The sequence below is a fragment of the Podarcis cretensis genome (genome assembly GCF_951804945.1).
Source record: "Podarcis cretensis genome assembly, chromosome: 10".
Classification (NCBI taxonomy): Eukaryota; Metazoa; Chordata; class Lepidosauria; order Squamata; family Lacertidae; genus Podarcis; species Podarcis cretensis.
The window spans coordinates 25,532,745-25,559,425 of NC_137179.1; the positions used below are offsets into that span (position 1 = coordinate 25,532,745).

Genomic DNA, 26,681 nt, shown 5'->3' on the forward strand with positions numbered 1-26,681 from the left:
GATAAGAAAAAGATGGACGCCACCTGACTTCCTCCAACCAACCTGACAAAAGACAAAAGACATTATGAAGGGCACAGGACACAGGGAGTGGTTTGGGGAAATAGGGTCAGCACACCAGTCTATTCATTTTTCAACTGTCACTTGCCTATGATAATTGATGGTGGATGCTGATCTCAACAAATGTTGCAGATGTCCCTGTGTAACAAGAAACCGCTAATATCAATACCTCGGCCTTATAATGCTTCATATACTTACAGCTGTTGACAATCGGGATGCCAAAGTCATTTCCAAATTCCCTTTCAAACCAAGTAGTGCAGGAACCAAAATGAAAACTTCAGTAATGTTTTTGAACACTTCCCAATGCTATTTGACAAATGGAAAACATAAAAATAGATATATTTAAAAAAACAATAAAATAAATGTTTTAAAAATAGTGACACAAAATTACATTTCTGGGAAAGGGTTTTCTATCTAGATATTACCAAGGACAGAATATACTTTATATTCCTGAATCTTAGTAACTAATAAAGCCAAAATCAGTTCGGTACCTAATATATTTTCCCCAGTATCAGTACCATCAACAGTACAGAAATATTCCAATAATGAGTCATGACATTTCATAGCTGAATACATAGAGCTGTTGTTTCCCTTGCCAGTATTATGTAACTAGCATATCAAAAGCCCAAAGACTGTAACTGAGTAGCTAATCTGCTTTGATATCTCAGTGGGACTTGCAAGAAAAAGAAGTATCATGGCCTTTCTCGCTGCCTTTAGTTTAGCGGCTCACACTGATATAGAAGAACAGCTCATTCTAGCAGTAACATTGTCTAGCACGCATTTTACAGGCACCAAAAAGAATATAATGGAGGGCCTTGTGGAAGCCTTGCAGAAATCAATATATACTACATCCATATAACCTTTTTTCCTACCAGGTTAGTAGCTATCCAGATAAAAGTAAACCTGGCATGATTTATTATTGAGAACATCATGCTAGTTCTTTGTAATGACTGTGTTCTTTTCCAAATGCTTCCAAACTAACTCCTTAATTATTTGTCCTCAAAGCTTCCCAGTTATGAACACAGCTGACCAACAATCTGTAATCTGGATCTTCTCCCCACACCCCTTTTATAGATCTGATGTATATGCGCTGAGTGTCCCAGCACATCCAGTCCCCTGGCACATGTCAAAAATTATAGCCAAAGACTCAGATTGCATCTTCAAGTTCCTTAGGTGCAATTCATCTTGCCCTAAAGATTAATTCAATAGGACCAGGCGCTGTGGGTTAAACCACAGAGCCTAAGACTTGCCGATCAGAAGGTCGGCGGTTCGAATCCCCGCCATGGGGTGAGCTCCCGTTGTCCGGTCCCAGCTTCTGCCAACCTAGCAGTTCGAAAGCACATCAAAGTGTAAGTAGATAAATAGGTACCACTCCGGCGGGAAGGTAAACGTGCGCTGCTCTGGTTCACCAGAAGCAGCTTAGTCATGCCGGCCACATGACCCGGAAGCTGTACGCCGGCTCCCTCGGCCAATAAAGCGAGATGAGCGTCGCAACTCCACAGTCGTTTGCTCCTGGATCTAAATGTCAGGGATCCCTTTACCTTTTTAGTTTAAATAACATACCTTAATTCAATTTCCAACGAGCAAACTGAGGAATTTGAAATATAAATGTGAATATTTTGTAAGATAGCGTTAGGAGTTTGTGGGTGCCAGATCCCTCTAATTAATCCCTGGATTCAGCAAATGCTCAAATCTGGTCAAGCCACGCTGGCTTCCTGTGAGGTGTTAACCTGGGTGATGAGCTTTTAAAGAGAACAGGGCCCTCAACAGATAAAAGCCGGAGTTTAGAGTAGAGAGTTTGGTGTGTGGATGTGAGAGAGATGTAAATAATAATAATAATAATTTATTATTTATACCCCGCCCATCTGGCTGGGCTTCCCCAGCCACTCTGGGCAGCTTCCAACAAAATATTAAAATAGAGTAATACATCAAACGTTAAAAGCTTCCCTAAACTTCTTGGTAAACGAGAAGTAAAGTGGCAAGCTGGAGAGAAAGAACATGATGTGTGATTTCTGTTTGAATCTAAGGCCGTGTCCATGGAAGGAATAAGACCCTTTTGAGGTGTTGATGCTGTCAGCCCCTCCATCGCAGGCTCAGGTTGTACATGTGTGCAAGTAAACCATATATCCTAAAGGCACCACAGTCTTTGCTGAGTCTCGTTCCCAAAAGGAAACACAAGCGTTTGGAATCTTGCACTGCATGGAGACTGGAGTGGCGTCCAGTTGATATTAAAGATCCTGCAAATATAATGGTGCTTGTGGTGTCCCTTTACACAATTTGCCTGGCTTTGAAAATTCTGCCTTTGTGCCAAATGACCTCACTTCCTCCCTACAAATTCTAAAGCAGCGAAAATGGATTTTAGAGGTGGGGGTGGGGGAATAAAGCTTCACTCAGTGAAGTGGGTGGACTAAGAAAAGGAAACTAGAAAAATGGCGTGACTAATATCTTGTTCAACATGTGCTGAACATAAGTTTATTTATTTTTACATTTTTATTCAGGTTATGCAAATAAACATATCAATATAGATATAAAATACACAAATAAACATACCGATAAACATATCAGTATACATATAAATGTAAATATAGTTCATTTACATAGTTTATTATATCCCCTCCCCAAATTATACCAAAAAAAAAATCGGAAAATCGTAGTATTTTGGACTCTATCGAGCCTTGGACTCCCCTCCACCCTTTTGGTAAGTATCAAATAAGTTCTACAGTCACGTATTTTATTTTTGATCTTAAATATTAACCGCTCACTGTTAGAGTTGTTCCAGCCCCGCCAGTGCCCTCTACAAATTGGTTCCAATATACTTCCAATATTTATTCCAATTTTCATGAAATTTCTCGTATTCTACCTGTTAGTCTAGCAAGCTCGGCATAATTTACCATTTTAACCTGCCAATCGCTTATGCTAGGTATAGTTTCCGTTTTCCAGTTTTGTGCCAACATAGTTCTTGCGGCTGTAGTGGCATAAAGGAATATTATCTTATCTTCTTTTTTAATTTCTTTACCCATCATTCCTAGCAGAAAGGCTTCGGGTTTTTTGGGAAAAGTATATTTAAAGATTTTTTTAAGCTCGTTGTAGATTGATTCCCAAAAGCCTTTCACTTTATTGCATGACCACCACATGTGCTAAAAATCGCCTTCTGCTTCACCGCATTTCCAACATCTTTTGTTCTTTAACCTGTACATTTTAGCCAGTTTCAACGGCGTATGGTACCACCTATATATGATTTTCCACATGTTTTCCCTCAATGCCATACACGCCGTAAACTTTATATTGTTATTCCATAGTTATTCCATAGTTCCAGCCACCTTTCAAAATCAATATTATAGCCAATGTCTATCGCCCATTTAGTCATTACCTCCTTCACCTCCTCGTCTTTTGTATACCACTCCAATAACATATCGTATATCCTAGACAATATTTTACTCTTGCCTTCAACAACCTCCACATTGAACTTAGATTTTTTTATCTTCAAATCCTACTTTCTTTTTATCTTCTTTTAGCAGATCGTTCACCTGGTGGTATTGCAACCAACCAGTGAATAAGTTTTTTATCTCTTCATACGGTCTAAGTTTAATACCTTGTTCTGTTTTGCTTATAAGTTCTTCATAAGTGGCATTCTTCTCTTCCATATTGGTTTTCCTGATAGTCAACACCTCTATTGGTGAGATCCACCAGGGGGTCTTCCTTTCCAAGAGATTTTTATTTCTCTCCCATACCTGGAATATTGGTCCCCTAAAAATATGATTTAGGAAGCCCCTAAGTACCTTCACCTTTTCGTACCACAGGTATGAGTGCCACCCGTACCTGTTATCGAAACCCTCCAGATCATGTCTCTATTTTCTAATCTTATCCAGTCTTTTAGCCACAATAAAAATGCTGCCTCATAGTATAAACTCAGGTCCGGTAGGGAGAAGCCCCCTCTTTCCTTTCTGTCTACCAATATTTTCATTTTTATTCACGGTCTTTTTCCCTGCCAGATATATCTCGCCAGGGCTCTCTGCCACTCTTTACATTGCTTTAAACCTTTAAGTACGGGAATAGTTTGAAATAAAAACAACATTCTAGGCAGGACATTCATTTTAACAACCGCTATCCTCCCCAAAAAGGATAGTCTCATTCTCCCCCAGATTTCCAAGTCTTTCTTGATGTTCCTCCAGGTGGCCTCATAATTATCCTTATATAAGTTGATATTCTTTGCCGTAATCCACACTCCGAGGTATTTCACCTTCTTAACTGTCATAATTCCCGCCCTTTATTCTAAGTCTACCATTTCTTCCTTAGTTAAATTTTTAACCAGCATTTTAGTTTTATTTTTATTAACCTTGAGTCCTGACACGGCACCAAACTCTTCAAATTTTTGTAGGGCTTCTTTTAAACTGTGTTTTGGGTCTTCTAGTGTTAATACAATATCATCCGCAAAAGCTTTGATTTTATGTTCCTTCATTCCTACCTTGACTCCTTTAACCTCTGTTGCTTCCCTCAATCTCTTATTAAGTATTTCCAATACTGTTATAAATAGTAAAGGAGACAAGGGGCAACCTTGTCTAGTCCCTTTAAATATATTGAAGAATTCTGATGTAGTATTATTTATTACCAGTTTTGCCTTTTGTTCATGGTAAATTGCTTCTATACCTTTTCTAAATTTTTCTCCCATCCCCATCATTTTCAGACTTTTCATCAGGAAACCCCATCAGACATTATCAAATGCCTTTTCGGCATCTATAAATACCAAGGCCGTCTGTTTATCTATTCTAGTATCCAAATATTCAATGATATCTATCACATTTCTTACATTGTCCCTCAGTTGTCTCCCTGGAAGGAAGCCCGTTTGGTCTTTATGAATTCTATTGTTTAATACCTTTTTAATCTTTCTGCCATTACATCTGCAAACAACTTGTAATCGTTGTTTAATAGCGAAATTGGCCTGTAATTCTTCACTTCTAGGGCATCTACATCTTTTTTAGGGATCAATGTGATGTATGCTTCCTTCCAGGTGTTCAGGATCCTTCCCTCTTTTAAAATAGTATTCATCACTTCACATAGGGTTGGGGATACTTGATCGCTTAATATTTTGTAATATTTGGCCGGTAGGCCATGCAGCCCCGGCGCTTTTCCAGTTTTCATCTTTTTTATAGCCCTCTTTATCTCTTCTTGTGTGATCATCTGGTCTAGTAATGCTTTTTCTTCTTTTGCAATCTGTTGCAGATGGTGTTCTTGCAGAAAGCAGTCTATTTCATAATCTGTTTCCTTTCCTCTTTTATATAGGTCCTTATAGTACTTCTGGAATATCCTTTTTATTTCTTTTGGTTCTTCTATAATCCTTTCTCCATCCCTTATCTTACAAATCATGTTTTTTTTCCTCCTTTCTCTTATTTGCCACGCCAAATATTTCCCTATCTTATTAGCTGATTCAAAATTCTTCTGTTTCATCATTTTAATTTTCCATTCAATCTCTTGGTTAATTATCGTAGAAAATTTGCCTTGTAATATCTTTATGTTTTGTTTTACAGTCTCCTCACCAGGATTGGTAGTTAATTTTCTTTCATTTTCCATGATCTGTGTTAAAATCTGCTCTTTCTTTTTCTCTTTTTCTTTTCTTAAGTGGCTATTTTTCTGAATCAGAAAGCCCCTCATGACTGCCTTTCCTGCATCCCACACCGTCTCTATAGCTGTTTCCCCATTTAAATTCCATTTAAAGTATTCTTCAATTGTTTCCTTAGCCTTAGTTACTATCCTCTGATCATTGAATAGAAATTCATTCCTTCTCCATCTACCTGCTCTAACATCTTTACCTTTTATCTCTATAGATACTGAATTATGATCAGATATAGTTTGTGCAAGAATTTCCGACTTAATTAAATTCTGTGTCAATTCCTTTGATATCCAAATACTATCTATTCTCCCCCAACTCTGGTTTGGGTTTGAGAAGAAAGTATACTGTTTTGTAGTGGGGTTTTTGAATCTCAATTAATCCCATATTATTAACCAGATCAAAAAAAGATCGGGGTAATTTGCCTTCCTTCATCTCTTGCTTTTTTGTTGACTTGTCCAGATTTGGTGACACCACACCATTAAAGTCGCCCATCAGTATCATTTTTTGATCCATCCACTCCAATAACTTATTACCTAATTCAGAGAAAAAAGCTGACTTTTTATCATTAGGTGCGTATATTCCAACAACGATTATTTTTTCTCCTTGAAACACCATCTGTACTACTATCAGTCTCCCTTGATCATCTTTATACAATAGTTGTGGGTCAAATTTTTCCTTTATATATAATACCACGCCTCTTTTCTTGACCTTATCAGAAGTCACAAAGTCCAGCCCTAATCTCTTGTTACTCAGAATTCTCTTGTGCTTATTTATTACATGAGTCTCTTGTAGACAGATTAGATCAAGATTCTTTTTCAATAATATATGTGCAATCTGATTCCTTTTATTTTTATTGTTCAGCCCATTCACATTCCAGGTCAGTATTTTTAAAGCCATCTGTTGTATAGTATTAATAAATTATCAAATCTGGATGGAAACTACTGTTCCTTGTCTTCTTTCTCTACTTCTTCCCTTTCTCCTGTTGGGTTTTCCTCTCTTTCTTCTTCTTCACTCCCCTCACCCTCCCCCCCTCCTCCTGCCCCACCATCTTTCCAAAATCCTTCTCGTATCTCCTTGCAAAATTTTCAAGTTCTGAAGAGGTAGACAGTTTGAATCTTTTTTTCCTTGAAATAGAATGAAATACCTTCCGGGAACTCCCATCTATATAGGATCCCGTTTTTCTTCAGCTGATTGGTTAATTTTTTATATGGGTCTCTCCTTCGAAGAAATCTCGAAGGGATCTCTTTAAATATAATAATTGAATTTCCTTCGATATATAACCTTTTGCTGTAGTTCTGTTTCAGTATTTCATTTCTTATCTCCAACGAATTAAACATGGCTAATACATCTCCTGGCAATTTTTTCCCATTAGCTTTAGCCGATTTTGTTTTTATCCGGAAGATATTTGCTAAAGAGTGGTTTATCTCTTCTTCCTTCCTATCTAACCAAATTGGTAGCTCTTTAACCATTTTGGATCATATGTTCTCATTTGAGTTCTCCGGTATTCCTCTGAATTTCAGATTTAATTGATTTTGTCTCATCTGTGTCATAGCCATGTTGTCCAAAACTCTTCCTGTATCTTTCCTATCTCTTTAACTTCTACTCTAATCCTATCCACCTCCTTCTTGCTGTCTTTCGTATCTTTTTGCATCCTTTTCATTGAATCTTCAAGTACCTTAGCTCTTACCGATAAATCTTTAACTTTTCCTGTCAGTTCACCCACCACCCCCTCCAGTTTCTTATCCAAAGTGTCCTGTACTTCCAGTAGCTTTCTCTCAATATATTGTTCATTATTTTTAAAATCTTTCCTTATTTCGGCCATCAAACTATCGTAATCCTTAATTTCTTTCCCCTCTTCTTGTCTAGATGGCCTCCGTTCCGCTGGCGTTCCCACCCCCTTTTTCATTTTGTATATTTGATATTCTTCCTCCTTTGGTAATCACTATAAAGAATTGCTGGCTTCCTTGATTCCTCCCGTTGTAATTGGCCTTCTGTATGGTTTCTCAGCAGGGTATCACCCTCCGTACAGTGCCTGTCTGCTAATCTCGTGTGGTCCGTAACCCCACCAGTAAATATATCAAAGCCAGTAAAGGACAAAATGCAAGAAAAAGGTATGAGGGTGACAAAGCCAACGTCTCTCAAATGCTACAGAGAAGATCCGAAGACCTATAAAGAATTGAAGAGATATAAAAGAGGGCGATGGAAAAAAGATTAAGCGTCAAAGTTTTAAGGGCGTGTAAATGAAGACACGTAGTTAATTCTCTAGAGTCTTGGGGGGAATGTGATGAAAGTCTCAATCCAGGGGCGAGTCCAAGCAGGGGAGCTGGGTCAAGACGGGAAGTGTTCTTTAGGACATGAGGCTTTTTATATGGCGTTAAGTCCTGGCAAACTATCGTGTTTAAATTCCCCTCTCCCAAAAGTTCCCAGTCTCTTTCCACCAAAGCTGTAATTCAGTCTAGGACATAGGCTCAATCTTCTCCTGTTTAAACATTAGTGTGTATCTCTTTAAGACAAGGAGAGAGACAGAAGCGGAAAGGAGCAAAATGGCGAAGCAAAAATCCCAAATTGTTCGCTTTTTCTCCCCAGCCTCCTCAGATGTTTCTTCACTTCTCTATTCCTCCTGTTGTCACTCAGGTTTTCCCAACCTTTTACTGGGTTAAGTGTATAACAGTCTCTGTCCTTTATTCACGCATGCTTAATGACAGAAACTAGGAAAAAGAAACTTTACGTACTGTTTAAGTCAGTCCCTTCTTAAATGCTGTATTCAGAAAAGTTGAAAACGGAAGAACCGTCCATAAACCCCACGCCGGTCGTTGCTGTGACAGTCTCCGACCCGATGAAACAGAAGAATTCCTCTCCCTTCTCTCTAGTCCATTAAAATGTTTCGCTGTTACTTTGCCTCCGACTCTTTATACTTTGTGTCTGAGGTCTTTCCTCCACACCCACTTAGCGGCTACTTTCTTACTTTCTCACTCCCAGCCTTCCGCTATACTCCATTTTAGTCTTACCGCCAGTAGTGGATTCCTTCTCCTTTCACCACATATTTCTTTTCCGCTGGGTTCTTCAGTTAAACTTCCTTTAACCTTAACTCGGTTACTTTTCGCTATTTTTCTGTTGTTTTCTGCACAATCCTTAATAGCTATTTCCCAGCTTTTCAACTGTTGTTGGAGATCCGCCGCTTTTCACACGGAGCCTGAGGCTTCACAACATGGAGTCTGTTGCTTCCCCTTCATGCTGCGGCTCCAGCCCTGTTAAACGCCGGCAACACAGGCAAGCACAAGCAGCGTCGCTGGGTACTTTGTCCCCCAGAATAATCCTCCTGAGGTTTCGGGGTTCACGGAGCCTTCGTGACCCCCTCTAGACCTCCGTGTTGTTCGAGACCCCCCCGGAGGGCAGCCTCGCGCTCCTTTCCGTGGCCGTGGCGTCCCGGAAGTCGAACATAAGTTTAGTACAAGGACAATTAACCTCCTGAAACTCATATGAACCTAAGTAACATTTGAGAACTCAAATCACAAACAAAATCTTCAGCTCCCTCTTGACTACAGAAGAACCCACTCAGAAGTTGCGTGTGTCTAAGTAGCCTTACATAATGAACAAACAACATTACAATAAATAACACATACTTCAGCCTTAATATAGAGGACTATATTAAATGTCAGAAAAAAATCAGAATGTGTACATTTAAAGCCATACTTAGGAAATACCAACCTGAACAATATCCAGAACCATCCCAGCAGATACTGTTCCAAAGCCTGCTAGCAAAAATGGTACAAGTATCTGTAATGCCATAATGCTACTAGATTCTTTTGGCTGTTTTTTGCTGCCTTCCACAATGGTATCTTCTTCACCATCACTAGATATGTTGTTGTCCTGCAGCATAATATCTGTTTCTGACATGTCCATTCTGTCTGAATAATTATATCCTGCGAAGTTATCATACTTTGGGCTACAGCTCGATGAATTATGTCCGTTGCTACCATTATGAAAAGTTGATTCTGAGAAATGATGATAATCCATGTGCTGGTCAGTCCTAACACTGAAACCATGCCCTGATGGCTGTAATCCATCTTGCCAGAGACCATTCACTTTCTTATGTCTTTCTTCCTGGTTTTTGTGATAAACAATTGGAACCATACTTAACAGCAGGTTCAAGAACTTGTCAGACTGAATTGTATTTAGATTTATAGTCCAATTTACAAAACTTTCTCCATGATAGGTTTTATCATTTGTTTTCTTGCTGACAGATCTTCCTTTACAGTTAGTCATGCTGTTTCAAAAATATTGTTCTGATGATTGCTTCAGATCCCAGGGAAGTTTAAATGATGCATCAAACGATTATATAGAGATCTTTGATTTGATACAGCCGATCACGTTATGAAGTTGTCTGTTATGTAGAAAGATTTCTTTTCACTAACTTTTGGTCTTGAGCAATTCCGCAACAAAGCTGGGATCTAAAAAGAACACAGTAAACATGTTAACACGTCTGCCTTTTTTTTTGGCTTCTAAAACTTGATAGCACAGGCATCTACTCCAAGGAAGTTACTACGTTATAGCAATGCTATTATACTTTTTTTTGTTTTTTAAAATGTATTATACTCTGGTTTCTCTTCAGATCGTATAAATCTTTCGCCTTTTACTAAAATGTATTTTTATTAAAGATCTTCTGTTGTAATCTTAAATCTCAGTCATATGGTGGCACAACCCCAGCAGCAAAATGGGAAGGAAATGGGTGGAATGGGAAAAAAACCCAGCTTGGTTCATATCTTTTCCTTCTGCAAGACAAAATCCTGATTCTCCTGCAGTCATTCTTTTCTCCTTCCCTGAAGCACATCAATATTTGTCTCTGACAAAGGGCTTGTCCACAAATGCTTGAGTTTGACCAGGCATAGGCAAACTCGGCCCTCCATATGCTTTCGGACTACAACTCCCATCATCTCTAGCTAACAGGACCAGTGGTCAGGGATGATGGGAGTTGTAGTCCCAAAACATCTGGAGGGCCGAGTTTGCCTATGCCTGAGTTTGACTTTGAATCTCTGGCTGTAGAAGTCCCTCACTCTAAGCATTTGCTATCTCCCTAACCTGATGAGACACTTTAAATGCTTTCTGGTAGTTATGCTTGTACCTTGTGTGTGGAAGAAATTATGGAATTGTTGAAATGACTTTATCATAGTGCTCCTGCTACCACTGCTTGCTTTCTGAGGCCTTCTAAGCATTGGTAAACACGGGGGCAACGTTAGAAGTGATGTGGTGATAGTTACATGGTGATGATGTTGCCAGATACTCTGTGGAAGTGAACTTTTTCACTATTTTGATAGAGATTTCTTTTCTATTTCTATTACCGTGCTTTTGATGTTCTGTTGAGAAGCACAGGGTGCCAATTAGCTACGCCAGTATAAGCTCTGGTGTAATGGTGGTCATGTTAAACTGGAGCATAAGATCATTCTGCCTAAAACACAACAACAAGAAAATGATGATGATATAACATAATTTGGGCGAGAGCCACAGCATTAGTACTAAGATACAGGAGTCGGTCAAATCTTCTAACATGCCAGTTGACACCACAATTGCATATTTTTGTCTGAGTCTTTGAAATTATTCATCATTCTGGAATTTAGTCAGAGTTTCTGGGAGTAACCGTTTCTATTTTTCGTAAGTATTAGTTTGTTGTAATGTGTATTTTTTTGAAATAAATTGAATTAATATCCTCAATTACTACTCCATAAATGTTAGTACTCTCCTCAATATCTACTTAGCTCTCCTTTCGTTTTGTTTTTTAAAGTATTTTTGGCTAATAATAGAAGTGATGGAAACTTGCAGAACCACTTTACAAACCTGTTCATTGGAATGTTCTGCAAATGCAACAATCTATCTTGCATCTTTAAAACCTCCAACCTAGTAAATAAATACATGGACCTGTAGTTAAAAGATATTTTAAACAGAAATCTTCAATTTTAGCAGTTGGAGTGAGCAATACCAAAAAAATGTGATAATGGAGTCTGACGGGATTATAAAACTGCTCCATGCTAAAAAAAAATTGCACATAGTGTGGTTCAAATGATTTCACACCTACCATGTCTCTTGGCTTATACAGTATATGACTGATAGGTCTTTACTCTTCCTAACTGCCTAACTGGATTATCAATAATCACATTGTCTTCATTAAATATTACTCATAGCTTAGGACGCTTAAAGTATTTTGCTTACTCAGAACCTAACAGGCTGCTTTCATACTTGCAAAGATCAGCAAATAGGTACTTAGGATGATGAGGCATAATGGTGTCTGCGTTGACACAGTGTTAGAAGGGTCCTACGGGAAAACCCATTATGCTAGTTTTTACGAAAGGTGTAATGTTTAAGAATGGTAGATATGTCTACAATGCAGATGATCTTGTTTCACTGTGCTGTATTCCTTGTTCTTTGTTGCTTACAATATATTTTCCTTCTATTTGCAAAAGTAAAACTAAAATGCAAAAACACAATATATTTTCCTTCAGTTGTTTACACTTTCCCAGCTCCCAAACGCTCTTCATTGTCCGAGCAGCTAATTGCACAACACATGTGTGTAGAATCAACACATGGTGGGGTGGGGGGTTGTGCCTTCTGGCTCTACCCATGACCTCTGTACATTGATCTGAGCTTTGCACAACCTGCATTCTTGTATTACAACTTTTCAGAGATGAATTTTGAAATGAAAATTGGAAATGTTATTGTACTAGAAGAATCAAAGGAGGGAGGAAAATAGAGGGAACATCTGGGGGTGAGAAGTCAGCTTTTAAATTTGTATTCATTTGTATTAATTTGGTGACAAGTTTGTTAGAAGTTATGGAAAGTCAGTAAAAAATAAATGACAACTTTTCAGAGAAACCTAGATAGATTTGCTTAATTGCTTTTGCTCAATGGGTGAAATTCTTCTTCCACGAGAGAAAAAGGCTCAATTCAAATTACACCAAATCATAGTTTAGAACATGGTTAGGCAAACTAAGGCCTGTGGGCCGGATCCAGCCCAATCGCCTTCTAAATCCAGCCCGTGGACGGTGTGAGAATCAGTGTGTTCTTACCAGAGTAGAACGTGTCCTTTTATTTAAAATGCATCTTTGGGTTATTTGTGGGGCCTGCCTGGTGTTTTCACATGAGTAGAATGTATGCTTTTATTTAAAATGGATCTCTGGGTTATTTGTGGGGCATAGGAATTTGTTCATCCCCCCCCCCGAAAAAAAATATAGTCCGGACCCCCCACAAGGTCTGAGGGACAGTGGACTGGCCCCCTGCTGAAAAAGTTTGCTGACCTGGTTTAGAACTTCCAAGTGCACAATCTATTATCATTTCCTCTCTGCTGAGCTATTCCCTCCCCCCATCTTCTTATTTGCAAATAACAGCAATCTCTGAGTGTAGAGCAGCAGGTGGAACTATGGTTTGCAAATTCAGACAGCACACCAAACCAAAGTTGGCATAACTAAAACCAGGCCTTTGGCTGATTAACACTCTATGGCCTTTTAAATGTGCTTGTGCGATGGGGGTTACTGGTTTGTTTTTGGTTTTCCGTGATGTATTTTGTGCTCTCATTTTGTATTTTTATGTTGTGAACTGCCCTGTGATCTTTGAATGAATACACATTTAATAAAAGATAATGATTAACAGATTTTGCCTAATGTCTGAATTCAGTCAGTTACTCAAAATCCTGTATCCATACTCCTAACTTGTATTGACTTCAAAGGGACTTGAGAAGCATAACTGTGTGGGAAGTTCAGTCAGAGGGTGTCCACAGTAAATCATCATCAATGGAATAGCATTAACTATAATAACATTAGTGAAGGAGATCAGACCAAAGGTCTATCTGGTAGCATTCTGTTCTCACAAAGCCCAGCCAGATATGTACAGGAAGTCCACAAGCAGGAAGTCCACAATAATGTGCTCCTGCTCTATACTAACTAGACATAGAGTATCTGCCTTGCTTGCATGCATGCATAAAGTCCCATGTTCAATCCTGGGCATCTCCAGTTGGGGCTGGGACTCTTGCCTGAAGCACTGTACAGTTGCGACCAGTCAATGTAGATGATATGGGGCTAGATGGACCAATGGTTTGACTCAGTGTAGGGCAGCTTCCTATAATAGAGGCGCTCATCACCTTGCCAACAAAGGTCTGTATAGTTAAAGCTATGGTTTTCCCAGTAGTGATGTATGGAAGTGAGAGCTGGACCATAAAGAAGGCTGATCACTGAATAATTGATGCTTTTGAATTACGGTGCTGGAGGAGACTCTTGAGGGTCCCATGGACAGCAAGAAGATCAAACCTCTCAATTCTTAAGGAAATCAGCCCTGAGTGCTCACTGGAAGGACTGATCGTGAAGCTGAGGCTCCAATACTTTGGCCACCTCATGAGAAGAGAAGACTCCCTGGAAAAGACCCTGATGTTGGGAAAGATGGAGGGCACAAGGAGGGGATGACAGAGGATGAGATGGTTGGACAGTGTTCTCGAAGCTACGATGAGTTTGACCAAACTGTGGGAGGCAGTGGAAGACAGGAGTGCCTGGCGTGCTCTGGTTCATGCGGTCATGAAGAGTCGGACACGACCAAACGACTAAACAACAACAAGTCCATTGATAATTTGGAATGCCCCATTCTGCACATTTACAAGCTCTGCAATATCCTTTAGAGGTACTATAGGTTGTTGTTCTCCTCCCCCCCAATTGTTTTGAAACAAAAATGAACTATGTCAACCCTGACCGAGTACAGTGGTGCCTCGCAAGACGAAATTAATCCGTTCCGTGAGGCTCTTTATATAGCGGATTTTTCGTCTTGCGAAGCAAGCCCATTGACAGCTTAGCGGATTAGCGCTATTAGCGGTTTAGCGGCTTTTAGCGGATCAGCTGATAAGCGGCTTATCAGCGGATCAGCTGATAAGCGGCTTAGCGGCTTAGGAAAAGGGGGGGGAAAGGGGGGGAAACCCGCAGGAACTCGCAAGACATTTTGTCTTGCGAAGCAAGCCCATAGGGAAATTCGTTTTGCGAAGCACCTCCAAAACGGAAAACCCTTTCGTCTAGCGGGTTTTCCGTCTTGCGAGGCGTTCGTCTTGCGGGGCACCACTATACACGTCTGCACGTTTCCAACTGATACGACCTCAGACTGAGCTCAAAAATCTTAACACTGGTTGAGATGCATATGTAGATAGGAATCAAGCACACCATCTTGTTTGTATATACTTGTGGAAATTATGTGGAAATGAAACCGTGACATCTTGTTAGTAGAGAATTCATTCTCCAGGTGCCTATCATTATACAAGTCAAAACAGTACTATCCTCTCATAAAAGGGAAGTTGTCGGCAGGCTTGGGGAACCACAATGCTTGCAGAAGTATAAATATCACTTTGTGGGGGAGAGCAGGGGGGCCCCAAAGTGGCTAATGATAAGTGAGTATACACAGCGGGCATGTAATGATGGCTGAGTGTTGAAAAGAAGAAAAATGGAAACTGGGGAGGAATGCAAGAGGGAATGCCTGTCTGCCTGGAATCCTGAATAGGAGCATGCCACACACACTGCAACCTTTTGTTGCTGGTACAAAGTTACTGATAAAAGGTAGATATGACAAATTGTCACGGAACAAGTAATTAATGCACGCTTGTAGTTTGCTCTTACTGTCTGACACCTCATAGTACATAAGTCACCTGTCACAACTAGAAGCTACCAAAAGCAAGGAACTCATGTGTGCCAGTTTGAAATACTGTCTTAAACAGGTTACTATCCTTATTCATAATGAATGTTTGACTTTACAGCAAAGCAGGGACCAAATGTATATTACCTGTCCAAAATAATGAAAAGTAAATGTATTTTCGGATTTAGATAAACCAGGAAAAATACGTAAAGTTTTATTTTAAGTTTTTATTCATATTAACCTTACTCAAGTGCAACAGTGAATGTTGTAGTGACGATGAATACAGTAGCATCCTGGTTTTGTAAGTTTGATTATCTGCCAAATAACAGTCATGCAGGGTAGTGCAAACATAATTACAGGGCTAACTTAACCACTATCTACAGAACTGAAAACTCAGTTAAATCATACTTTGTTAAGATTTAAGCATTTGTGAGCCCCTTCTGCTCAAAATAAATTGTGAACTTAGCAAGATTCCTAAGCATGTTGCTTAGCTTTGACACACAAAAAAGCACTATTCCCAACTGCACAAAAATACAACATATTCTAAGGAACTTAACCATTCACAGTGTATGAGTTTCAAGGGTGCAGCAATTAAGGCAGAATAGCAGCAGCTACATCCCCAAGCTGCCATTCTGTGTACCTGCCTTTGACCCATCATGAAAATGAGAGATAATCAGGGGGCACTTAGTATAAGATTTGGCATAAACCTATGAGAGATTTAGGCTGCAATCCTAGGAGTAAACTGCATTGAATTCAATAGGCTTACCTCTGAGTAGACATGTATAGAAATGCACTGTTAGTCAATCCTCCATTAGCTGCCTCTGTTGTGGCTGACATCACTAAGATGACATGGAGGAGACCTATCCACTATCTTGCTTCCTTTCCACCTAATTCTGTTGCCGTCACTGACATGTATACAAAACATAGCTCAGGATCTTGGGGCATTACCATTGCACTTCTGAGACTGTCATTACTCACACAGTGTGCAATGATTTGTCATTGCCGTAAATAAAAATGACTGTTTGACAACTTTTGTAAAAAATAAATAATTATATATTTTTTGCTTTTCTGTGTTTGTCTTTTATGGCTGCAAGCTCTCTTGGGAACAATTTATGTGGGTGCTTAATTTAAACAGAAGCCTTTCAAAATTAAGCTCAGCTTGAAAGTACCCCTGTTTTTCTCTGCCACCCATTATCTAATGATTAACAAAAGACAGCATACCAAAGCTGCTGAATGAGGTGAATTGTTTTTCCCCAAATTCCTATGTACCGTATTTTTCGCCCCATAAGACTCACTTTTTCCCCTCCAAAAATGAAGGGGAAATCTGGGTGCGTCCTATGGGGCGAATGCAGGCTTTCGCTGAAGCTTGGAGAGCGAGAGGGGTCGGTGCGTACCGACCCCTCTCGCTCTCCAGGCTTCAGGAAGACATCCGCAGCCTGGGCAGCCCTGCAGGAGGTCCAGCAGGGATGTCTAGGCTGCGGATAGCAGCCTGCTTCCCGGAGCGTCAGGCGCCCTGAAAGCAGAGCGCCCGGCGCTTCGGGAGCGCATCCGCAGCCTGGGCAGCCCTGTGGGAGTTCTCCGCATGGCTCCCCACGCTGCGGATAGCAGCCTGCCGCCCGGCGGGCGGGGCACCCTGAAGCAGAGCGCCCCGCGCGCCGGGCAGACATCCGCAGCGTGGGGAGCCCTGCAGGGGTTCCCCGCAGGGCTCCCCACGCTGCAGATAGCAGCCTGCCGCCCGGCGGGTGGGGCGCCCTGAAGCAGAGCGCCCCGCGCGCTGGGCAGACATCCGCAGCGTGGGGAGCCCTGCAGGGGTTCCCCGCAGGGCTCCCCACGCTGCCGATAGCAGCCTGCCGCCTGAGGCAGACATCAGCCAGCCCCACAAGCTCAGGGAGGCGCAGCGCCGTTCCTCAACCTGGTTTGGTTTCCCCGACCTGCTTTTGGGGGGGAAATAAAGGAAAAATTTTTTTCCTTTATTTCCCCCCCAAAAAACTAGGTGCGTCCTATGGGACGAAAAATACGGTATATGAAGGAATTGGTTACTTTTGGTGTCAAATTCAGGTGAAATTTACCTGGCTAAAAAATTATAGGCATCTGCTTTCCAATCTATTTGAGGCTGATATCCTGGATTCACATTTACTGACACATCAAACAGGTTCCACACACACAAGGTATACTACGAAGTTAGCCTAACACAAATCTGTGGCACCAAGTAATAACTGCAAACAAATATTGATGGATATTGTCATACTATTTATTTTGGCTGTTTTTAATGCTTACTCCATATGGCGCTGTTTATTATATGGAACTCTTGGATATCTACTGTTTTATACTAGCAACAGCCAACTACTTCTTCTCTGATTCTCATTTATTTTTCAAAGCATTGGTGTCTCTATAAATAGTCATGTTGTTTTGTTGTTGTTGTTTGTTTAAATTCTATTTAAATATATAGGTTGAACTTTCTAGACAGTCGGGGATTGCAACTAATACTTTCTGAATGTGCCTAATTTTCACTTTGCATCCTTGAACTCTGCCTTCTGCAGCAACTTCTGGGTGAAATTACAAAGGCAGATCCTACATTTATAGTTATGCACAGCCATCCACTCTTGCCTTAACGTCATTAGCATTCACAAACTGAAGCGGTACAACTGAACTGCAAATGACAGCAAAACCAAACACGAAACTAGAAAGGAGAAACGCCCAGCACCTTGGTAACATCAGCAGATGCAATAATCTTAACATTTAGGTGGTGACCTATTTTTGTAGCACTCCGGGGGGGGCCATTTAAGAGACTTTGCCTTTTCTGCCCAGCTTATTCCACCCCAAACCCTGGGGCTGGAAACAGAAATAAAACCAGAGGACGCAATAGTATTAAAAATTTCTCAGGAGAGTGAAAAGGGTCGGAGGGGAGGGAGCTAGAGGGATGCTCGGGATGAGGAAATGCTATTCCAGTTTAGCCATAATGATTTAACAAGGTGGGGGAGAGAAAGTCAGGCTGGTGAGGAAGGAGCAGCCAGCCTGCCAGCCGGGCCCGGGGCTGCCTCGGAGGCAGATGCCGTTCTTCCTTCACTTCCCCGCGGGGATTCCCTTCCCTCCATCTCCGGGGGTGGAGGAGGCGGCGACGGTGGCGGCGCCTTTCCCGCCCTTCCTCCGCATCTCCTTCCCCACCCTCGGGCCACCCGCTCTCCTACCTGGGCAATGGCGAACCAGGGAGGGGAGCCAGCCACCCACGGCAGCAGCAGCGGCCGCCTGCTCCTCCGCCGCTCGCCTCCATCCTCGACGCCGCCCGCTCCTCGCGCACAGGAAGGAACTTGCCAGCGGACGCCGAGGAGGCAGAAGCAGCGCCTCCGGGTAGAAGAAGCGGCGACGCCGCCTCCGCCGCCCCACTGAGCACGCGCGGCAGAGGCCGGGGGGGGGGGAGCGGGGAGGGGGCGGGCGCGCAGGCAGGCAGGCAGGCAGGCGGGCGCTGATGTGGCCGGGCGTCGCCGGCGCTCGGAAAACCCCTCAGCGCTTCCACGGCGGGGGCCGCGAGAGCTCCAGGGATCCCCGCTCCGCGCAGGCTGGAGCAGCCCGCCTCGGAGCGCCAGGAAGCGCCGAGGGGCCCGGAATGGGCCCACCCTGGAAAGACACGGGTTCCTTCGTTCACACGTTCCTGGCACGCGACGCGCGCCTTGGAGGAGGAGGAGGAGCAGCCTCCTATTATATAACTAGAGTTGCATGGGTGGGTGGGATTGCAAGCAGGCAGCATCTCTGAAAGCAGGGGTGGGGGCAACCGGACGCCCTCCTCCAGCATGGCCAGTGGTCACGGAGGATTGGGGATGTAGTTAGGCAAGTTCCCCTCAGACACAAAATGGCACACGTGTCTATACAGCGGCGGACCTTGATGTCTCAAATTTCAGCGGCGCCCCTCTGCAAAGCTAAAATCCAGCACACACACACACACACACACACACACCCTACCCCTCCACCTCTCGCCTTCCGTTGGCTGTCACAGTTGTGGTGCCCCAGAAGCTCCATACCTTAATTCATTGAGGATTAATGCGCGATGGCTAATAGTCATGATGGCTTTATATTTGCTCTGGTATCAGAAACGTTGACTCTCTGAATACCAGTTACTGAGGAACATGAGAATGGAAGTGTTGCTGTGCTCATGGGTACACTTTCCCCATTTTCAATCAACCAGGGCTAATCTGAAAAGGAGAGTACTGGTTATGAGAAAATCTGGATTGAGGGAGGGGAAACTGGGGGAAGGCCTTGATTTGGAGGAGAACCATCATATGGACAGTGGAGAATTAAAGGTGGTTACAGGAAGCTTACTATCCTCATTAAAGGACAGTATGAATGGGCCCTTAGATGAAAAGAAAGCAGTAAGCCTTATATATCTCTTAATCACTGGGAAATCATTGGGAAATTTTCAGTGCACTCCTGCCAGACGTATGTTTTCTAAACCAATGAGCCTCTTGGGCTTACCAATCAGAAGGTCAGCGCTTCGAATCCCCGTGATGGGGTGAGCTCCCATTGTTCTGTCCCAGCTCCTGCCAACCTAGCAGTTTGAAAGCATGCCAGTGCAAGTAGATAAATAGGTACTGCTGCGGCGAGAAGGTAAACGGAGTTTCCGTGCGCTCTGGCTTCCGTCATGGTGTCCCATTGCACCAGAAGCGGTTCAGTCATGCTGGCCACATGACCTGGAAAGCTGTCTGTGGACAAACACTGGCTCCCTCAGCCTGAAAGCGAGATTAGCACTGCTACCCCATAGTCACCTTTGACTGGACTTAACCGTAAAGGGGTCCTTTACCTCCCCCCCCCCAGCTTTTCCAATTTTCAACTCAAAAAAGAAAACAAACAACCCAAAATGATAAATACGTTCTGAAAAGTAAGAGTGCTAGAATAAAAATGCAGAAATGAGAATAGTGTTTTCCCCCAAGCCCTGGGGAAAGGTTCTAAGAACCATAGCTAACTCCTCAGGTATAACTGATTTAAATTACCTGACCTCCAGAAAGAATGCATTAAAACGTGAGTAGTCATGTTTGTTGCATCATTTAATTCTGGGTTCAAGGAGGAAGTTCAGATTACTTTATTAATAATTTATACTGTGTGTTTGTCTTTAGCAGAGAGATGCTAAACAGAATGAGGAGACAGTTTAAGAGTACCATGTTCATTTTCAAAGGTCACCACGGATGGTTGTGTGTGGCAGGGGGTGGACTTTCGCCACTGGTAAACTTGCTAACCACTCTGGCTTCTTCCTGCTTCTGTAACTTTCAGTACCTTTTCCCAACTACTTATTTCTCCTTAATGAAAAAGTTCAAGAGCGAAAAGCTTCATTCCTCTGTTTTGCATCACAACTGCAAAACAGAACAAAAAAGCTGGCACGCCGAGCCAGCAGCAAGTATATATGCTGTTGGCAAATTATAAAGATGCATTTGCTTGCACTCGTGAAAGCTTTATTGGCAACAAAAGACAACAGTCAACAATTCTTTACTTATTTTAGGTTTAGTGTAAAATACACTTCCCTTGGAAACATCAACTGGCATAGCTGAAAATAATAATCTTACAGTGTTTTTGGCTGCGTTAACTGGCCCTGATCCAGAGACTGAACAGCAGTACACCGCGCACCTGCTGCTACTTAGCAGCGTTGGAAGACAGCCTTGCCAGCACCAACAGTGCTGATCGTGTGAGATACATCCCCTTCTTAGTGATCAGGTTCACTGCCAGACCACTGGTGTTCTGTGGGTATGAGTATAATCCCATACCAGTAGAAAAGGTGGTGGAATTACAGTGGTTTTATCTGAATCTTCCACACCTCCATGCAATTTTCTTGGCATTTTGTGATGTTTCTATAGTATTACATCTGCACTGGTGAATGATATCCTATTAATAGCTCTGACCATTTGTCTTATTCCTGCTATCTCTCAAGTTCCCCTTTTAATTAATTTATTTTTTGGGGTGTGTGTGGAAACTTACAGTGCCATCATGTCACCATGTTGCAATTCCATTTCAGCATTCTGGGTGATGCCTCAGGAGCACGAGAGCCCAGTGCAATTATTCAGATTGTGAGCTCCTATAACTTGCTAGTTATTGCCGTTTTCGTTTGCATAAGCATAGGGCTGTCGTATTTGCTTTACTATCAGGTGCTTACAAAATAAGGCACAGCATTTGTGGGTGATGCTGCACTGTTGATCTGGGACAATGCTAAATGGATGGAACATTTTCACACATCCTGAGCCACCCTTTTTGAAATTGCTGAAATTCTCTCAGACTGTAGTGGTTGGTGCCAATTGTCTAACCGATAGTGAAACATTGTTCACATCCAGTTAGAGATCTGTGCATTAAAAAAACAAATTTCTATGCCTTTACTACCCCTTACTCTTTTCGAATACTAGACTAATTAAACTTTAAATCATGTCAACATTTCTCTTGTAAAGTTTTCCCCATTTGAAGAACATCCTCACCATTCCTGATTTAAAAAACAAAGCAAAACTCATAGCATATGCATATCAAAAAGTTCTTAGTTCTATAAACACTAAGGACCTTTCCACACAATAAGTCAAAACACAGCTTTCTTCCTCCTCCAGTATTTATCTCTCAAGGATCATTCTGTAGAAAGATGCATAGATGTACATTTGCGAGATGGGAAATCTAAGAAACTCTTGTGAGCAGCACCAAATATTTATTTCACCGGGGTGGGTGGGGATAAGCATGGTAATAATCTGCTCCTTAAAACAATAGGCAAAACACCCCCCACCCACCCAATGACACAAAGACCCCACCAAAGCAAGAATCATATTCCCAAATAGTCAATCCTTCAACAGAACAACAACAACCAGAGCAGCGCACCGAAATGCTGTTTACCTTCCCACCAGAGCGGTACCTATTTATAGTGGCACCTCGGGTTAAAGACGCTTCCGGTTACAGACACTTCAGGTTACAGACTCCGCTAAGCCAGAAATAGTACCTCGAGTTAAGAACTGTGCTTCAGGATGAGAACAGAAATCACACGGTGGCAGCGCGAGGCCCCATTAACTAAAGTGGTACCTCAGGTTAAGAACAGTTTCAGGTTAAGAACGGACCTTCAGAACAAATTAAGTTCTTAACCCAAGGTACCACTGTATCTACTTGCACTTTGACATGCTTTCGAACTGCTAGGTTGGCAGGAACTGGGACCGAGCAACAGAAGCTCGCCCCATTGTGGGGATTCGAACCGCCGACCTTCCAATCGGCAAGCCCTAGGCTCAGTGGGTTAGACCACAGCGCCACCCACGTCCCTTAAAATGGCAATAAGGTAAAGGGTAAAGGTAAGGTAAGGTAAGGTAAATGACCATTAGGTCCAGTTGTGACCAACTCTGGGGTTGCGGTGCTCATCTCGCTTTATTGGCCGAGGGAGCCGGCGTACAGCTTCCGGGTCATGTGGCCAGCATGACTAAGCCGCTTCTGGCGAACCAGAGCAGCGCATGGAAACGCCATTTACCTTCCCGCCAGAGCAGTACCTATTTATCTACTTGCACTTTGACGAGCTTTCGAACTGCTAGGTTGGCAGGAGCAGGGACTGAGCAACGGGAGCTCACCCCGTCGCAGGGATTCGAACCACCGACCTTCTGATCGGCAAATGTATGATATCACAAGTGATATGGATTGGACTTTGTAATGTAGAAGATTCACTTCTTATCATCTCTTCAAATTACCGAATTGTTTTTACTGATTTCAAGGTGCAGTTCATGATAAGCATCTACAGCAATACGAGTAAAGAGCAAATTCTGTTTTGTCAGCTTGAGTCAGCTACACGGGTGTGAGTAATTCTATCAAAAGATAATTTGCGTGCCTTAAGGGAAATGTTTTAATCTCAGGGGCACCTGCCAAGCTCTGACAATTAGCGCATTTCAAAAATAGCAGCTAGTCATCTGCTTGCCAGCATTCAAACTTATTACACGTTTGTTTAAATTAATTTAGCACCGCCACTCTTTTAAACACAATGTGTTTTCCATGCCAAAAACTCCGGGGGGGGGGGGGTGGATTTTCCCTGCTATGTGTGCCCTGCTATGAGGCTTTTTGAATCAGAAGCAGGGAAACTGTGTGCAATTGGTTATGCAGAACTCTGGGAAAAGAACTAACATAGTCCTAGTCTCAAAATATGGCCAAAATAATACTGTTACAGATCTGGTGTACCAGAATTTGGGGGAGCAAAAGCGCCTGTAATTCTAAGAAGTTACAAATGCTAGAAATTACTAAATGCTAGAAATTAGTAAGTGCTTAGAGTCTTCCCTTGGGTGAGAGACAGCTTAGCGGTGTAAAAATGCAAGCTAAGCTTGTTTTTCAGAGTCTCACCTGGGATGGAAGTCATCAAGCATGGCAAAGGTGCTGATGGCCCATCAAAGGAGGATGCTTGGGTCTGTGAAATGGAGGTTGCCAGGGTAACATGGGTGTGATGTCATACAGGAAAAATGTTGTCATTTTAAAAAACAGGTCTGGAGAAGGGGGTGGTGAGCAGACAGAAGGGGAGGTGTTGCGTTTGGCAAACTGTTCTGGGAGGAAGGAGAGGAACAAAGAGAGAACTCCGTGCAGTGCTGGCTGGAGGAGGCTGCACCAAGAGGTCAGGGGCCATGACTGGCTGCTACTTTGAACCCAAACAAGACAAGCAACAAAAGACACTCTTGGGCTGTAATGTTCTGCACCACCCTCCACCGAAGGCTTCCAAGGGTATATAGGTTCTTATTTCTTAAAGAAACTACCCAATTTTTCAGTGTATAAGTCGATAACTTTTCCTTAGAAATAATAGGCAAAAATTGCTTGTCGTCTTATGCAGGGATAGCAGAGGGGGATGGGTGATTGTTGACAGCAGCCAGCAGGAGATTGGCAGCGGCGACTGGGCATGTGATTGGTTGCTGCGCCTAGGTCTGCTGACGATTTGCTGTGGCTGTGGCAATTGGGAAGGCTATTTATGGCAGTGGTGAGGTGTGCGTGCAATTGGTTGTTGTGTTGACTGGCCACGGCAATGAGTGCAATTTTCATTGGAGAGCATCCTGCAGAGTGATTGGCAGCGGTGACTCCCCCCAAAAAGCTCAACAATTCTTGGCAAATTCCCCCCCCCCAATTTTTTTTTTTTTGCTGCGGTCCAAAAAAATTGGGGTAGTCTTATACATGGGGGCATGTTATACACTGAAAAATATTGTAGTCTATGCTGTTCCTCAGTTCCCAACACAAACCTGGATGAGCACCTGTAACCCCCTGGAATCTTGCTACCACTTGGCAGAGATTGGGGGGTGGCACGTAACCTTTGTATCAATACTATTAAAGTGTCTTGTGTTTTGGTAACTAGATCTAGATGCCTTCAACTTGTCTCCCAGATAGCACTTCCACTGCCTCAGAGGCAGTAGAAGAATTAAAAGAAAGAAGGTTCCTGCTAAACATTAGGAAGAACTTTCTGATGGCAAGAGCTATTTGACAGTGGGATGGACCACATCCTAAGGTGATGGACTCTCCTTAATTGGAGGCTTTAAAACAGGTTGTGTTATGTACTGAGCTGAATCCTAGAACAATAGGATCCAGAATGCAGCAGTCTGATTTGTACACAGGAGCCACCCAATCCAGCTCCAGGTGGAAGTGAATCAGTGACCTGATTGGCCTGCAGGAGCAGCCAATCAGGCTTCTGGAGGAGGTGAATCCGCAAGTTGATTGGCCTACAGGAGCAGCCCGGAATTAGCCAATCACGGGGGGCCCATTGTGTAAATAATGTATATATAGCTAGACGTTTTGGGGAAGTGTAATTCATTGCTACTATGAGCTGAATAAAGAGCATGAAATTCACACTCGACTCCGAGTATATTTCAGGTTGGATGGCCATCTGTCAGGGATTTTTAGCTGTGCTTTCCTGCGTTGTTGGGTGTTTGACTAGATGACCCTTGGGATCCATTCCATTTCTATGAGTCTCAGGTTGCAAGCCATCTACCCTTGTCACCCCCAGACTGTCAGTATTTTGCAAGAGGGATTCAAGCGCATTATAGAAATTTAGGTTTGTGCAATTAAAGCACTCTGGTGCCCTGGCAGAACAAATCCACTTTTTGCAATTAGAAAAATGACAGAGAAATTCACCAAAAAGCATGGCATGAGCGAATGACATAAAACTAGCATGAAATCAAGGGGCAAATGGAAGTGTGAGTGGACCCTTAGTTGTGCAAGAACTAGTGTGCTGCAGTTACAGATTACAATCCTATAGCCACTAAATTTAGGAGAAAATCAGGTCAGATTGCATTGCTAGAATATCTATAGCAATAATATTATTTGAACATTGGGGAGTGTTCACCATGTCCTGTTCAAATATTTTTATCTCTACAGTCAACCACAGGAAATACTGGTTCTGTGAGCTGGAAATAAAAGCCACCTGTCTGTCTCTATTGGTAAGGTGGCAACTGCAATATCATAAACTGTGGCACCACTCCAGATTCTGAAACAGCATTGTATGTCATTCTTTTAAATCCCACTTTTCTATAAAAGCCAAACCTAAGGTGTCTTGCACAAATAAAAACATAAAGCACAACAAAATTAAAAGCAGGTGTAAGAACATGGACAGCAATAGAGAAAGATAATGGCGGCAATGTCCATACACATATAACGAACAGTTCTAACAACTGCCCACTGGAAAGTCAATGTAAAAGTGAGCAGTTGGGGGCCTGCTTTTATACTGTAATTGACCTATCCTTCTCTTGTTTTAAAGGTGATGAATGAATGTTTAAATAAATAACTGTATATGTAGGAGCCACAATACCTAGGCTAGAGTGAAGGTAATTTCATCCACTAGTCAGGGCTGGTCCTCAGCCCAGTCTAGATGTTACATGCCACCCCAAACTGAGAATTGAGAGACTCCAGGGTTTTGATTTCCTTAGAATGAAGGTCAGCAGAGACCATGGAGTTGTGTGCTTTAAATATGCCATGAATGTACTTTAAATTTATTGTGTGGATCTGTCCTAAGCCCCCAGCGTCAATTCCTGGTGATTCTGATCCTGTCTCGGACACTGAATTGAGGATGCGGAAATTGGAATTGATTCCCCAAATGCTGAGAACATAAAAAGAGCCCGTTGGATCAGGACATTGGTCCACCTAGTCCAGCAACCTTGTTCTCACAGTGGCTGAGCCCAGCAAGCAGGATCTGAGCACAAAAGGCACTCTTCCCTTCTGGGGTTTCCAGTACAGTGGTACCTCGGGTTAAGAACTTAATTCGTTCTGGAGGTCTGTTCTTAACCTGAAACTATTCTTAACCTGAAGCACCGCTTTAGCTAATGGGGCCTCCTGCTGCTGCACGATTTCTGTTCTCATCCTGAAGCAAAGTTCTTAACCTGAGGTAATATTTCTGGGTTAGTGGAGTCTGTAACCTGAAGCATAT

General features: G+C 42.4%; 1 protein-coding gene across 2 annotated transcripts in view; it reads right to left on the reverse strand.

Moving 5' to 3' along the window:
- Window positions 1-18,684, reverse strand: part of SLC41A2 (solute carrier family 41 member 2) — a 51,503-nt gene extending 32,819 nt beyond the window's left edge. Inside the window, exons 1-4 of one of the 2 annotated variants that reach the window (XM_079992672.1) lie at window positions 18,502-18,684; window positions 11,005-11,111; window positions 9,374-10,116; window positions 256-363 (exon numbers count right to left, since the gene is read on the reverse strand). In XM_079992672.1, coding sequence (XP_079848798.1) covers window positions 256-363; window positions 9,374-9,931 — 666 coding nt within the window. In that variant the 5' untranslated portion in view covers window positions 9,932-10,116; window positions 11,005-11,111; window positions 18,502-18,684. The remainder of the gene's footprint in view (window positions 1-255; window positions 364-9,373; window positions 10,117-11,004; window positions 11,112-18,501) is intronic. The other variant, XM_079992671.1, reaches the window with a different exon arrangement.
- Between the last annotated feature and the right edge of the window lie 7,997 nt (window positions 18,685-26,681).